This window comes from Macrosteles quadrilineatus, unplaced genomic scaffold, assembly GCF_028750875.1.
Source record: "Macrosteles quadrilineatus isolate MER2022 unplaced genomic scaffold, UCM_ALF_1.0 Scaffold_7__1_contigs__length_78375512, whole genome shotgun sequence".
NCBI lineage: Eukaryota > Metazoa > Arthropoda > Insecta > Hemiptera > Cicadellidae > Macrosteles > Macrosteles quadrilineatus.
In genome coordinates, this window is record NW_026542600.1 from 72,726,472 (window position 1) to 72,741,406 (window position 14,935).

A 14,935-nucleotide genomic window follows, 5' to 3' on the forward strand; every position below is an offset into this window, starting at 1 on the left:
CTATTTTGGAGTTTCCATGTCTGGTTTTATTGTAATACTATAATGCACATTTATGTTTTTCATTTTTTTAAACACAACACCTATTTAACTATGAAAAATTTAAATATCATGTAACAGCAAATATTACTCAGTAAGTTACAACTCATTTGTGTTAAACACTAAAAATAATTCAACAACTTGGCTTTATTCATCATCAGGATCTGAAGCTGTGCTTTGTATGCTCTACGACTGCAACTAACTAGATAAATATTTTAGCTATGTTGATATAATACAACTTTCTATTGTAATGAAAAGGTTATTGGTAGCCTAGATGTCTCGAGCAAACATCATAAATACTTCGTCAAGCGCAGTTTTACTCAGTAGGAGGAATGTGTTTGTGTTTTTCATTTAATATGTTGTCCGTTCATCAAGTGGTTAGCCAAGTGTTAAGGCATTGCTTATTATCAAAGCTTTGCCAGTGAGTAGATCCTCAGAAAAGTTGGAGATAGAGGGCAGCTGTCAGGATCATTAGGGTTTTTACAAGTTATCCTGACTAAAGAATCAGCTGGTCCTAATCAATCAGTAGCAAAGCTACCACGTCTTTCATTCAACACACATCCTTTATTTTTAGGAGCCAATAATTGATTATGAAATGAAATGAAATGAAATGAAAATCCTTCTTTATTGAGGCGAACTTAGGACCTCATGGTCCTTTCTTACAGTTAACCTCTATGTGGAGTGTTTGAGTAAATTAATGAAAAATTAAGAGAGAGAAAATAAAAGTCATGTTTAAAAGAAGAACAGAAAGGAATGATGTTTATTTATATAATAGTACAGGTAAAATTATACTAAAAAACCAGTAGAAAACATAAAAATTAGTCCATTCATGAAACTTGCAGGAAACGTAGTAATTACCATTAGGTTTTGAAATCTGAAGAGTCCCTAGTGATTGTGGGGGTGGAAGTACCATTTTATGGGGGTTAAAGTTTATGGGGGTAGTGATTTTGAGAAAATTTTTATTTATGGGATCCAAGCAAGTGAGGTGTTGTTTTCTATGTTTCTTAGGATGCAGAATCGAAAAAGAACAAAATAAAAGCAATACAACCAACGGTTTACTAGAAAAAGACTAATTTATTAACGAAAAAATTAAATATGACAAATTAATTAAGTAAAATAATCCAGTTAATATCAATTACTGTATTACAAAATTGACTATGAGTCTCTGTGTCAAATGTTAAAGTTGTAAGGAAAATTAACCAAGAAACTGGTAGTTTTGCCTCCTTAACCACCACGTGTCATATTGATCATCAGCTACTGATGCATCATCACCATCCATGGAATGGTGAGGGTCTCTAACTCGTTCTTATCCGTCGTCTTGACTTAACACTGACGGCTAAGTATGGGTATCAAAAATATTTCAGTTCTGGCGGTGATCCTGCAACTTAGGGTGAAGATAAAATATAAGACCAAGAATGTAAAACCGCTCGGACCCCAATTTTTAAGGACCTTGGTCGCCCGTAATGACGTCATCAATATGGCGCTCGTAAGAGGATGCTGGGTCGCTATGAATTGATAAATGCCTGAACCGATTTTAATGAAATTTGGCAAACAAGTGCTTGAATACGATATATAATCCCAGTTTGTCAATGGTCGAGTTTGATTAGGCCATTTCAAAATGGTGGCCGTTAATCACTAAAATAATTAAAAATTGTTTAGTGTTTTGTTTTATCAACTCTCTCCAGAAATATGCAGCAATCTTTCATTTTCCTTGCAATGACAGGTTGTGATGCCGTTTTTGCATTTCATGGAATAGGCAAAATACCCCCACCGCAGCAAACCTGCAGATTAAGTGAGTTTCCATTTGCCTGACTTGATTTTCAATTTAATCGATTTCAATAACCTAAAGTTTAATTAGTGTTAACTAGGTTTGCTGCTACGGGGAGGGTAATAAAGGGTGTTTTTTAGTTAAAATATGAATAGGTTAAAATAAATAAATTGTCCAAGTTTTATCAAAATATAACCATAAACTAGCAAAATATCCAATCATGGTATTCAAAATGGCTTAGAGACAAATTAGAAAATTTTACGTTTAGAGGGGCAAACATGAGAAAACACAATTTTTACCCCATAAATCCCCCAAAAACCCCTGTCCTCATGGTTCGATCATGCTGGTTCGCTATCTCGTTCGAGTAAACGTAGGTTTACACGTTTTTACCAAATTTCGTCAACATTGGGTCATTTTTGCTTGAGTTATCGTGCTAAACGTTCTTTAAAAAGTACACGTCTACAGTCATTAACGCTGTTAAAGTTTGATGTTATGTCATTTAAAAAAGTAAAAAAAAAATCTTTAGATTGATTTTAACGAGTTCGAAATCCAGCATGACCAGACCATGGGAACGGGGTTTTTGGGGGGATTTATGGGGTCAAAATTGGGTTTTGTTATGATTAACCCGTACGCATAAAATTTTCCAATTTCTCTCTAAACAATTTTGGATACCATGATGATTTTGAATACCTTAAAAACCAATAATTTTGTTTATTGAAGTGTTTTTGTACGAATATTGGTTACCTACCGAGAAAATTAAAAAATTGTAAATTTATCATTCTCATTTTATTCTTAAAATGGAGAATAAGTAAAATGTTGTAGTTTGCTCGTTTAAGGATATATTTTGATAAAACTTGGCAAATTTATTTATTTTGACCTTGGATATTAATATTTTAATAAAAAAACACTTTATTATCCTCTCCGTAGCAGCAAACCTGGGTACTAATTAAACTCAATTAAAATATATTTAATTGAAAATCAAATCAGGCAAATGGAAACTCGCTTAATCTGCAGGTTTGCTGCAGTGGGGGTACTTTGCCTATTCCAGGTAGGGGTCTGCGGGTCCCCGATTTTTTCGGGTCGGGTCGGGCCAGCGGAAGGCCCGAGAGACCGGGTCGGGTCAGAGATTTGTTCGGGCCAAGATCGGGTCGGGCCAAAAAAAATAATTATTAGGCTATTTTTAAAGTTATAATAAGTAATTTTCAAAGAAACACTCTTATATACATTATTACAGAGGAATTAAAATGTTAAAATTAGAATTAAATATTAAGTTTGCTCACGTTTAAGAACAAAGACACAACAGAGCAATTATTGCCTTACTGTCACTAGCCAGAGCCAGTCGTCTACTGACAAAACAAAAGCCGTGACGCAACAGTGCAAAGAAAACAAAGTCAAAAGAAAGGACGCGTTGCAGAAAGTCAACAGTCCCGGAAGGTCAAATAATTTATACCTGTGCCACTAGGTCAAAAACTACAATGTTTGCAGTGTCTGTAGATCAAAAATCCCAGTAAGTCAAATAGTACAGTCCGGGCTAAAAACGTAGTCTATGTTAAAGCAATTGACTTATTGGAAATTTGACCTAATGCAACAGCAGTTTAAATAAAACGAAATAAGATAAAATATAAGTTCAGTTTCGCTGAGTCAACAGTGCCGGAAGGTCAAAAGTATAATCTGTTAAAAACAACGATAGTCCTCTCGACGCATGACTTCAATAATTTCGTGTTTTGGTGTACTTAAAGTTGTGCTAAGATTTTGAAAATTGGCACAGAGCTTCTTGGTTAGTCCTACTCAATGACTATTTTGTTGGAACTTTAAACTATTTACCGATATAATTAATAAAAATTGATATGTATGGTGGAATAGTTTTAAATCGTGATTTCTAACATGAAAAAGTTAGCATGCGAGATTTTTGTTTGTTTTTGGGTTAGAGAGGTTTTGTCTGTGGCAAAGTTGTAGCCAAAAGTGTGATGGGTAAAATATATTTTTTTGAATTTTTTACAATCAGTGGTTCAATAGATAACTTGGGTTGAAGAGGACGGCAAATTTAGCATTTCGCAACGCATGGAAAGAACTACATCGTACGATGCGACTGCTGAGTGGACTTTTAATTTACAGTTCTAAGGACAAGAAAAAGATGAATATACAGATTACCAGTACATTCATATTATATATAAAACATCTTTCTGTATTACCAGCTTACATTTTTCACTTACATTAATAAGAATACATCACAAACAAGGTATTAAAAATAAGCGGAGAGACACTTTACCTAGTAATTCCTTGGGTCAAAATAAACAGAAAATGAAGGATAACATTTTTTCCAAAATCGTTTCGTTAACCAGATATCCGCCATTTTGTATTTTTTACATACAAATATTTATCTTTACACTTTTCCAACCGATGTTTATGAAACTTGGTATGTACGTTAAGGTAGGAGAGACCCATGTTATAAAAAAAGATTCATCTCGATTCACCCTAAAATTTCGAAATTTAACACTTAACTTATATCTTTAATGAAATAAAACGTCCACTTTTTAAAATCCAAAGTAAATCAATTTAATCTTCCTTTTTTGAAAAATATAGTAAAAAAAATTAGGCGATGTTAAAATAACGACAGGCGAGTTTCGATCTGGGTGTTTAAGGTTTGAACCTAGGAGGATTTAACATTAATTAACATTAATGTTTAATCCTCCTAGGTTTGAAGTGATTGAGAGGAATACATGAAACCGAAGGGGGGAGGTAGCAACAAGTGCACTGGTACTTACTAGTGTCCAATTACAATTTCAATAGTAATTGGGATATCGGATACGGTAAGAATTAGAGAAAACTTTAAATGGGGGACATTCCTTTATTTCTTGTGGCAGTTAAAAATATGATTTTAGTTTTTTGAAATTCAGCCGCCATTTTCCAAAATGGCGGCCAAATTTGAAATTTCTTATGGAACACCCTATATTTTATCATGTTTTCGGATAGAATATACAATTTAAAAACTTTTTTATAATTGACATTTTTTCGATAAACCGACTCGTTTAGGAGTTATAGCCTATGGAAAAATGACTTCCGGTGTACATTTTACATCATGTAGCTCCTAAACAAGTAAGTTTATAGCAAAAATGGGAAGAGTAAAAAAGTCTTACAATTGCATCCACATTCCAAAAAGACCATAAAAATCATTAAAAATATGAATTATATTATTTTAAAAAATGGCGGCAAACTTGAAAAGTGGAAAACGTTTTATTTTATAGTCTTAAAGGAATGTAGATGCAATTCTAAGACTGATTTACTTTTTGCAATTTTGCTCTAAACTTACTCGTTTAGGAGCTACATGATGTAAAATGTTAACCGGAAGTCATTTTTCCATAGGCTGTAATCCTAAACGAGTGGGTTTATCAAAAAAATGTCAAAGCTAACAAAGTTTTTAAATTGCATATTCTATCCGAAAACATAATAAAAAACTAAAATCATATTTTAACTGCCACAAAAATTAAAGGTATGTGCCCCATTTAAAGTTTTCTCTAATTCTTACCGTTTCCGATTTCCCAATGGTGGACTCCGTGAGTTGATCACCCTGTATATATGAATTTGAACGGATGGTGTTTTTGGCCTCTAGGGACCTCAAAACGAAAAATTAAATCGGTCCCGCGGGTCCAGGTGTTACCATAAGTACTACGGTAATAGCTTATTCCCTATTTGGGATATTCGCCAAAAACGTAATAGTTATATAGAACAATATTACATCAAACCAGCTGTTAGTTAAAACAAATTATATGGGACTAAAACAAATCAATGATTATAAAGATTCCTTTAAAAATAATTTGAACATCCTACAATTTTACTATGCATATTTAATTAATCTGCCATCCTCATACCTAAGAATTGAATGGATCAATGGTCAGCATTACACATAGTATAAATATGTCAACTCTAAATATGTCTTTAAATTTGTTTCCAAATGCTGAATGTTTACAGCTGTTATGTTAAGCAAATTATATTGTACTAAAAGCTAGCTTAGAAGGTAAGCGTCGGCTGCTAGACTTTTTTAAAATTGAAACTTAATTTCTAAAAAACTGGGACCCTTAATTATAATTATGGCTTTGACATTCCCTAGTTCTCAAAATTATCTTTCTTTCAACACAAAAATAATGAAAGTCCGTCGACTGGTTGATTCAGAATGTGAAAAAAACCCCATTTAGTTTTAATAATATATATGATAGTTTGGACAGGTTTCAACCCTTCCGAGGCGTAATACATTTACACAGTTTATGTTTAGACTACATAATAACTCATAAAATAGTTCTAAAATTAAATGGATCTTCTTTTACAAACGTATATAATAACCAGAAATTTCCAGATCGTCCTTGCGTGTATTTCATGCCACAAATTTTGACGAAAGGCTTTTTATAACATAAACTATCCCTATTTACAGTGTTGACCAAACAGTTGGCAAGAAGCATTAATAGATAAGCTATATGTACCAAATATGATAATTTTAGCTCTTTTCTAATAATGACAAAACACGAAGTAACTAAAAGCGAGTTTTGTTGGTGTAGTAAGCGTTGCAGGAGGTCTACTTTACACTGAATCGACGTTCACTTTTATTGCTTTTGATCTTCCGGCACTGTTGACTCAGCGAAACTGAACTTGTATTTTACCGTATTTCGTTATATTAAAACTGCTGTTGCATTAGGTCAAATTCCCAATAAGTCAATTGCTTTAACATAGACCATGTTTTTAGCTCGGACTGTATTATTTGACTTACTGGGACTTTTGATCTACAGACACTGCAAACATTGTAGTTTTTGACCTAGCGGCACAGGTATAAATTATTTGATCTTCCGGGACTGTTGACTTCCAGCAACATTCCCAAAAGAAAGACTATATATCCAGAGGTACCAGTTTAATTATTTATTGTTTATTCCATACCTAGTTTAAATTATATTTTAGTATTTTATTTACATAATAAATTATAAACAAAAGAAATATCTGATATAGTGTACAGATCTGTATCTTGTTCTTTTATTTTCCTATTGTCCTTTTTGTCATTCAGTAACAAAAAACAAAACAACACTTCTGATCGTCTGGTTCGGCATTTTATGGTCACCATTTAATTTTTTTTTAAGTATCAAGTATCAACAAGTCTACAAAGAGGTTAGGCCTAAATATTTTATAATTTTATGAAAGTTTTCATCAGTAAAATTATTTTTTTCTTAAGTTAGATTGAGTTTCAAAAAAGATATTTCTAAGATCCAATACAATATTTACAAGACACAAACTACCATGAATTAATTTCTTTGGAAATTATCTGTAACAGTTTTATATTTTTGAATAAAGAAAATATATCTTTTTGTCTCTACTTCCTTGTTTTGTTACTTGTATTTTGTCAGCAATTGGAACAACCGTGTGGCGTAATAGTGGTGGGGGAGGGGGAGGGTCTATGACCTTGAGTGTCCCCGGGCCTGGCTCGGGTGTGTAAGATGGGAGGGGATGGGAGGGGGAGGGTCTGTAACCTTGAGTGTCCCCGGGCCCGGCTGTGAGAGTGATTCATGGTTTTTTGTTTACATTCTACTACCCTTCCTTCCGAGAAAAAGACCATACAGTTTCAAAAACATTGACTTACAGTATAAAAACATTGAGTTGTGTTGCTAATTAGGGCACTATAATGTCTCTGCTGTCTGCTTATGTTGCCAAATTAGCATTTAACTTTCTTTTCTCTTGATTTAATATAATTTTCTATACATTAAGAGTTCCTTTTCGGGTACCTAATAATTGTGATATTGTTTGACTTGAGTTTATGGATTTTTAATTCTTTTCATTTATTAGCTAAAATCAGTTGTTTTAGGATTTTAATCTCTTGCAATACCTATAACTGTGCCTATAACTGTGTATCTATAACTGTGTATGACATGATATGCAATTTTTACAGTCTTTACTATAACTATACCATAAACAATGTATGTGTGTTATTTATTGTTTTAGAGTTTTATAGTAAATTAGTTTACACAATATCTTTTCTTCAATGAGTTCTCCACTTGTCATGTTGCTTAGGCCTATTTTAGGCCCTATAAAAAATAATTCCTATGTAAAGCTGTAGGCATACTAATGCCAATAATAGATAATTCTTTATTTATGATGATGTAACTAATAATGCTATTGTAAGTGTGAGAGGAGGTTAGGAGGCAGAGAATGAATGATTCATATTGCATGGTGGAAACATAGAATTTTTATTTTCTTCTTGCTTGCAGTCTTGAAGCCACAGGCCCTAAACTTGTGATAAGGTTAATTGATTTGTTTATGATCCATTTATATTAAGTTCCATTACAAACTTGTTGTAATATAGCTGTTTAGATATTTCAACAGTTATGAAAATGGGAAAGAATGGCTTGATAAAAAAAATTATTTTCTTCTTTCTTGCAGTTGAGGCAACTCCTAAGCTGTAAATAAGTTATGAACATGAAATAATATACATAAATACAATCTTTTTCCATATGTTATTTTCAAGTAATATTATAAACACAGATAGGAGTTAAAAAATAAAAAAAAATCCGGTAATTAATAATTTTTGGCCCGACCCGATTTTGGCCCGAAACCCGAGGACCAAAATTATTGGCCCGACCCGACCCGACCCGAACCAAAAAAGTCTGACCCGCAGACCCCTAATTCCAGGATATACATAGACGGCATCACGACCTATGATTGCAAGGAAAATGAAAGATTGCTGCAGATTTCTGGAGAGAGTTGATAAAACCAAACACTAATCAATTTTTAATTATTTTAGGGATTAACGGCCGCCATTTTTAAATGACCTAATCAAACTCGACCATTGACAAACTGGGATTATATATCGTATTCAAGCACTTGTAAGCCAAATTTCATTAAAATCGGTTTAGGCGTTTTGGTATTACAGTATAACCAATTCATAGCGACCCAGCACCCTCTTACGAGCGCCATATTGATGACGTCATTACGGGCGACCAAGGTCCTTAAAAATTGGGGTCCGAGCGGTTTTACATTCTTGGTCTCATATATTATGTTCACCCTAAGTCGCAGGATCACAGCCAGAACGGAAATATTTTTCTGCTACTCATACTCACTTAGCTGCCAGCGTCAAGTCAAGACGACGATGGAGAAGAACGAGTTAAAGACCTTAACCATTCCATGGATGGTGATGATGCATCAGTAGCTGATGAACAATATGACACGTGGACGTGATGGTTAAAGAGGCGAAACTACCAGTTTCTTGGTTAATTTTCCTCACAACTTTAACATGTGACACAGACTCATGGTCAGTTTTGTAATAATTGATATTAACTGGATTATTTTACCTTAATTAATTTGTCATATTTAGTGTTTCATTAAAAAATTAGTCTTTTTCTAATAAACTGTTGGTTGTATTGCTTTTATTATGTTCTTTTTCGATTCTGCATCCTAAGAAACATAGAAAACAACACCTCACTTGCTTGGATCCCATAAATAAAATTTTTCTCAACATCACTACCCCCATAAACTTTAACCCCCATAAAATGGTACTTCCACCCCCACAATCACTAGGGACTCTTCAGATTTCAAAACCTAATGGTAATTACTACGTTTCCTGCAAGTTTCATGAATGGACTAATTTTTATGTTTTCTTAGGTGAGTTTTACCTGTACTAAAATACAATGGATTATCTTTAAATCATCAGCTGTTTTAGTAATTTAAAAAATTCTAAACAGGCTAAAGAAAAATTTTAGATAAAAGAACTGAACATACTCCCAGCCTTGAAGTGTCCTCACTTCAACAGTTAGTTTAGAACAAAACACATTAGGGGTACCTAACACAAAAGTTTGTTGTAGGCCGGCTATAGCATCTGTTTGCATTTTTCTACTTCTCCTTTTCAACCTATACCATCTTTGCTGGGAAACACCTTAAAAACTGTTGCTGGAGACCACCGAAGTCCTAGCTCTTTGAAATGTTGAGCATCAGAGTTTTGAAGGAACTTTGGTATTTTATGATGAGATTGAGTAACAGAAGTGAACAAGTCTTGACAGTTCATAACACATTTCTTCAATTCAACGCACTCTTGTTTCAATAATTCAACTAGGTGAGATTGGAGGATGAGCGCTTCCTCTGTAGTTTGTGATGAAGAGTAGTTATTGCTCAGAGCTCCATCGGAAGATACAACCACTTGACTGGATTGCTTGACTGTCTTTACAGTAGTGGTTTCATTCTCGGTTGTGTTAGCGGCGGCACTGTCTGTTGGTTTAACAGCAACACGATCGGTAGGATGGGTGGTATCATTATCGGTAGGATGAATAACAGTATTGTCTCTTGGGATGACAGCAATGTTGGTAGGTTGGATGGCAGCACTATCACTTGTCAAGGTAGTGGAGCTCACTGTTGTATCTGTATTCGTTGGTTGATCAGCACTGTCACTTGTCAAGGTAGTTGAGCTCACTGTTGTATCTGTATTCGTTGGTTGAGGTTTTGTCACTGTCTTTGTGGTATTTCTAATCATCGTGTTTGCGAACTTAGGTATTGTGATTGTCACTGGCCTCTTTATTGTGATGAGTTTTGTTCCAGGTTGTATAATGTCGTTGCCTTTGATTTGAAACTGACTTGATGAGTTCGGTTTGATTACATGCACTGCAGTAGTTCTATGAGGTTGAGCTGAACTGCAATTAACCTTGGCCAAATAAGGGTTAGAACCAATTTTTGAAAGCAGCACTTTAATGTAGCTGGTGATGTGGATGAATAGTTCACTGATTTGGTCTTCATCTTCAGCTAAAGTTTCAATGTTCAAATCATCTTCACTTGATGTACTTACAATTCGATAAAAATAAGAATCAAAGTCTTCTTCCTTCTTCTTGGTTTCTTGCATGAGAGTCTTTAAGGCTTCGTGTTGCACAACTGTTAATGTTTCTTTTTGTTCAACATGTTGATCTATGATGTTTCTTATTTTGTTCATATGATTTTTAATAAAAGATGTGTGTCGTGTATAAGTCTCAATTTTTAAATCACTATTTGGAGATGCCATTGTACAAAGATGAGATAAATGTAAAAAATTCACAAAGTGTAAATGAGTGAGTGAAGAGTTCCAATGTGGAAATAAGAGTTCAAATGGGTAAGAGTTCAGAGGTACAGAAAACAATGGGTAAAATGAAGAAATATTAGTATAAGAAGAGTTTAGTGGATGTGTGTAATATTCCAAATCGCTCAAGTAATATCCGGCTCGAAGGACCATTAAATAATGTGGAGTGTTTGAGTAAATTAATGAAAAATTAAGAGAGAAAAAATAAAAGTCATGTTTAAAAGAAGAACAGAAAGGAATGATGTTTATTTATATAATACAATGGATTATCTTTAAATCATCAGCTGTTTTAGTAATTTAAAAAATTCTAAACAGGCTAAAGAAAAATTTTAAATAAAAGAACTGAACAGATTAGTCTTGCCACAAAAATACCTACTTACTTACTTACTTTCCGTGTCCGGAAATCAGACTTCGCTTTTCCAAAAATTAGCTACCGATATGGCTTTGTCATTTGCATGTAAAAGATCAACTAATTTGCAAGACTGATCTAGGCGTGGGCAGATCAGCAGATGGCCAGGATCCTGAACAGCACCACACGCGCACAAGATGTTTTCTTCGTCTGGTAAGAGACCCCATTTCTGCATGTTTGTCTTGCATTTTGGTACCTCGACCCTAATTCGATTTAGGGTCTTCCACACCGTGTAATGAAGGCCTCCACCAGGAGCCAGTTCCTCCCTGGCTGGTATGGGAGGGTTAGTCAACGTAGCCTCCCACCTTGCCACCCGATTGCTTGAGAGTGATCCATCCAGGACTCGTGTCCGTGATAAAAAGCTCTTTCTGGACCGAAGCCGTCGCTCTGCAGGTTGGTGGCCGTGTAATGGGTGACGAGGGTCTGCCTCTTGCTTAGTCCTTTCTACGTCGGCAGCGACATCACGTCGGATTGATGGAGGGGCGATCCCTAGGATAGGATAGAGTTTGTGTACAGGGGTTGGTTTCAAACACCCAGTTACAATCCGAGCCATGTCATTGACTGCAATGTCAACCTTTTTTACATGTGACGATGCATTACATACTGGTGCATCGTACTCCGCAGCCGACACACTGAGCGCTAAAGCTGAGGTTCTGAGTTCATTAGGGTTAGCACCCCAGCATCTGCTGGTGAGCTTCCTGATAATATTATTCCTCGCTGAGACTTTACCTCTTGTCGCAATACAATGCGCCTTAAATGTCAGTGTGCGGTCCAGTATGACACCAGGGTATTTGGGTGTAGGACAATGCTGAAGACGGTCTCCCCGCCACCTCACATTCAACTCACTGCCGCTTCTCTATTGTTTAGATGAAAGGCACAAACTTGGGTCTTAGCAGGGTTCGGCTTGAGGTGATTTGCGTCATAGTACTGGGAAAGTTCATTAGAGTCATAGTCAGCTTCTGTTCTACCTCTTCAATATTCCTACCTAGTGCCGCCACCGCCGTATCATCAGCATATATATACTGACGTGTAGCGTTTGGCAACGGTTGATCGTTACATCGTAACATATGCCACAAAAATGTTCGTATACAACATTAATAAGTTTCAACCATTTGTTTGTTTTTATAGTGCACATTCGGCCAAGAACGTATGGACAGAAGAACAAGAGGATGAGTTACGACATCTTGCTGCCGAATACGAGGAACCCCCTGCAAAAGAAGAACCAGGTAAAATAACAATTTTCTTCATATTATATTCATCTTGCTAGGATTGGTTATATATTGGGGTCTGCGGTACAGTAGACTCTCAGTAATCTGGCAGATATAGGACCGTGATAATGCCGGATTAGTGAAAATGCTGGATTACTGGAATGTTATCGATATACACTGCAACAAGTGCAAAACACGTCACCGAGGATCGCAGGAACGGAAACTGCAACTGACACGATCGGGCATGACGACGATGACGTTTCCATGACCCCGGGAGGCTATGATAATGTCCAAACAGCCGCGAGAGATGTTCATGATTTTGCCACAATCGCGTAAGACGACGTCAACGTTTCCGTGACCCCGGGAGGCAATGATAATATCTAAACGGCCGCGAGAGATGTTCATTGCGATCCTCAACTGTCTAAAGGCGCCGGATTATTGGAGTGCCGGAGTGGCGAAGTGCCGTATTAGAGAGGGTCTACTGCACAGACAATTTAAGCTTCGTATGGTTCGGTACGTTACAATGAAAAAGGCAAATACCCCCGCCGCAGCAAACCTGCAGACTAAGCAAATTTCAACTTGTCTGATTACATTTTTACTAAAATATTTCCATAAATAAGAGATATTTATTCCCTATTTAAATAACATTAGATTTAACGAGTGCTTAGGTTTGCTGCTACAGGGAAGGTAAAAAGTGTTTTTGACCATACGTCAATAGTATAGGATGAAATAAATAAATTTGCCAAATTTTATTAATATATATTCATAAATAAATAAACTACTACAATTTTCATTTTCTCTGTGACTGTTAAGCATACAACAGCACTTCAACATACTAAATTATTTATCTTTTTAAGCTCTAAAAAAACGGTTTAAAAATAAATTGCAAAATGTTTGGTTTTTAGGGTCAAAAAATGGGAAAACCCCATTTTTACCCTATAAAACCTTCCATAAACCCCCGTTTCCATGGTCCGATTATGCTGGATCGCGAACTCGTTTGAATAACCGTAAGTTTACACGTTTGTACCAAATTTCATCAAAATCGGATAATTTTTGCTTGAGTTATCGCGCTAACGGACACTCACACACACATATAGGTATATATATATATATATATATGAATTTGAACAGATGGTGTTTTTGGCCTCTAGGGACCTCAAAATTAAAAATTAAATCAGTTCTGGGTCCAGGTCTTACCATGAGTACAATGGTAATAGCTTATTCCCTATATGGGAAATTCGCTAAAAGGAGTTACGAAGAAATAAAACTCCATAAAGATCATGTGGTTTTTTCTTACCAATAATGTTAAGATGATCGGTTTAATACAAAAACAAAATGTTGTTTGTATACTACTTCTCCAAAACTATTACTATTCGATTGAAACTCAAGTAGTTCAAAAGCATCGAGCCGAGCTCGAGTAGTTAACTACTCATATAACTTCTCAAACGTTTTGAGTACTCGCACACCCCTTGTTTTAAGGCATGTGAGATAATATGACTAAAATTGAGAAAAGTACCACTAAACTAGGAACATTAAGTTAAGTTTGAATTAAAGCTAAAAACACGTAGTTCGGGTAACCGGAGTTTTTTTAACTCGGGAACTCGCTAACCCTGTGTTAATGAAGTGATCCGTCATAATGAAGTGAAAATAGGTCGACAATGAATGGTGGTGTATACTTATCTTTATCTAACACTATTTTGAGATTATGGTGTTAGTTTGTAAATGCACAATGTTAAAATGGGTTGAAAATAAAGTCATAAAAAGTCTTCATAAATTTAGAACGGATCAAGATTTTTTAAAACTAATTGCGGCATTGTAATCAGCGTAAAATTATAGTTTGAAATAATGGGTCACAACCCTACCCTTAAAAAAAAACCTTTGTATCCAATATGGCGGATCCAAGATGGCAGCCAAAAATGCATACCCAGTCAAGATGAAGTACTTACCACTCTACAATGATCTGACGTGGTCCGGAGTTGATATCTTAAGAAATGTAGAAAAAAGAAGGGGGGGGGAACTCATTTAAAACTCACCCTGTATACTGTTATTTTAATGATTATTATTATCATGTTCATTTATTATATGCTTGGTTACATAAATATTACTCTACATGTGTGCAAATACATAGTCCATTTGGATAATTTATTGAATACATATCAACCAGTTACTAATTTTTCAATGGCAATAAGTTATTTGTTTTACACAAATTGATAGTTTTTGTTTATCAACCCGGGTATTTCAAATCTCTATTTTCAGTTGGTGTTTTAAAAACTCAAGTCCACATATCGGAAAACTGTAGTTGAGATTAAATATTAATCGTGTAATTTGTCTTTATTTTTTAGACGCAGTCTCTTGGATCATGCAGAATATGATAAACAAGTCAAGAAGCCGAAGAGCTGTTGTAAAGAAACTAAAAGAGCTTTACCTCTTTGTAGGCAATATGGTAG

At 35.1% G+C, this 14,935-nt stretch overlaps 1 protein-coding gene across 1 annotated transcript in view; it reads left to right on the forward strand.

The window, feature by feature from the left end:
- LOC128997824 (protein timeless homolog) overlaps positions 1 to 14,935 on the forward strand; it is a 96,613-nt gene that overhangs the window by 45,015 nt on the left and 36,663 nt on the right. Inside the window, exons 20-21 of the mRNA XM_054423565.1 lie at positions 12,409 to 12,506; positions 14,831 to 14,931. Coding sequence (XP_054279540.1) covers positions 12,409 to 12,506; positions 14,831 to 14,931 — 199 coding nt within the window. The remainder of the gene's footprint in view (positions 1 to 12,408; positions 12,507 to 14,830; positions 14,932 to 14,935) is intronic.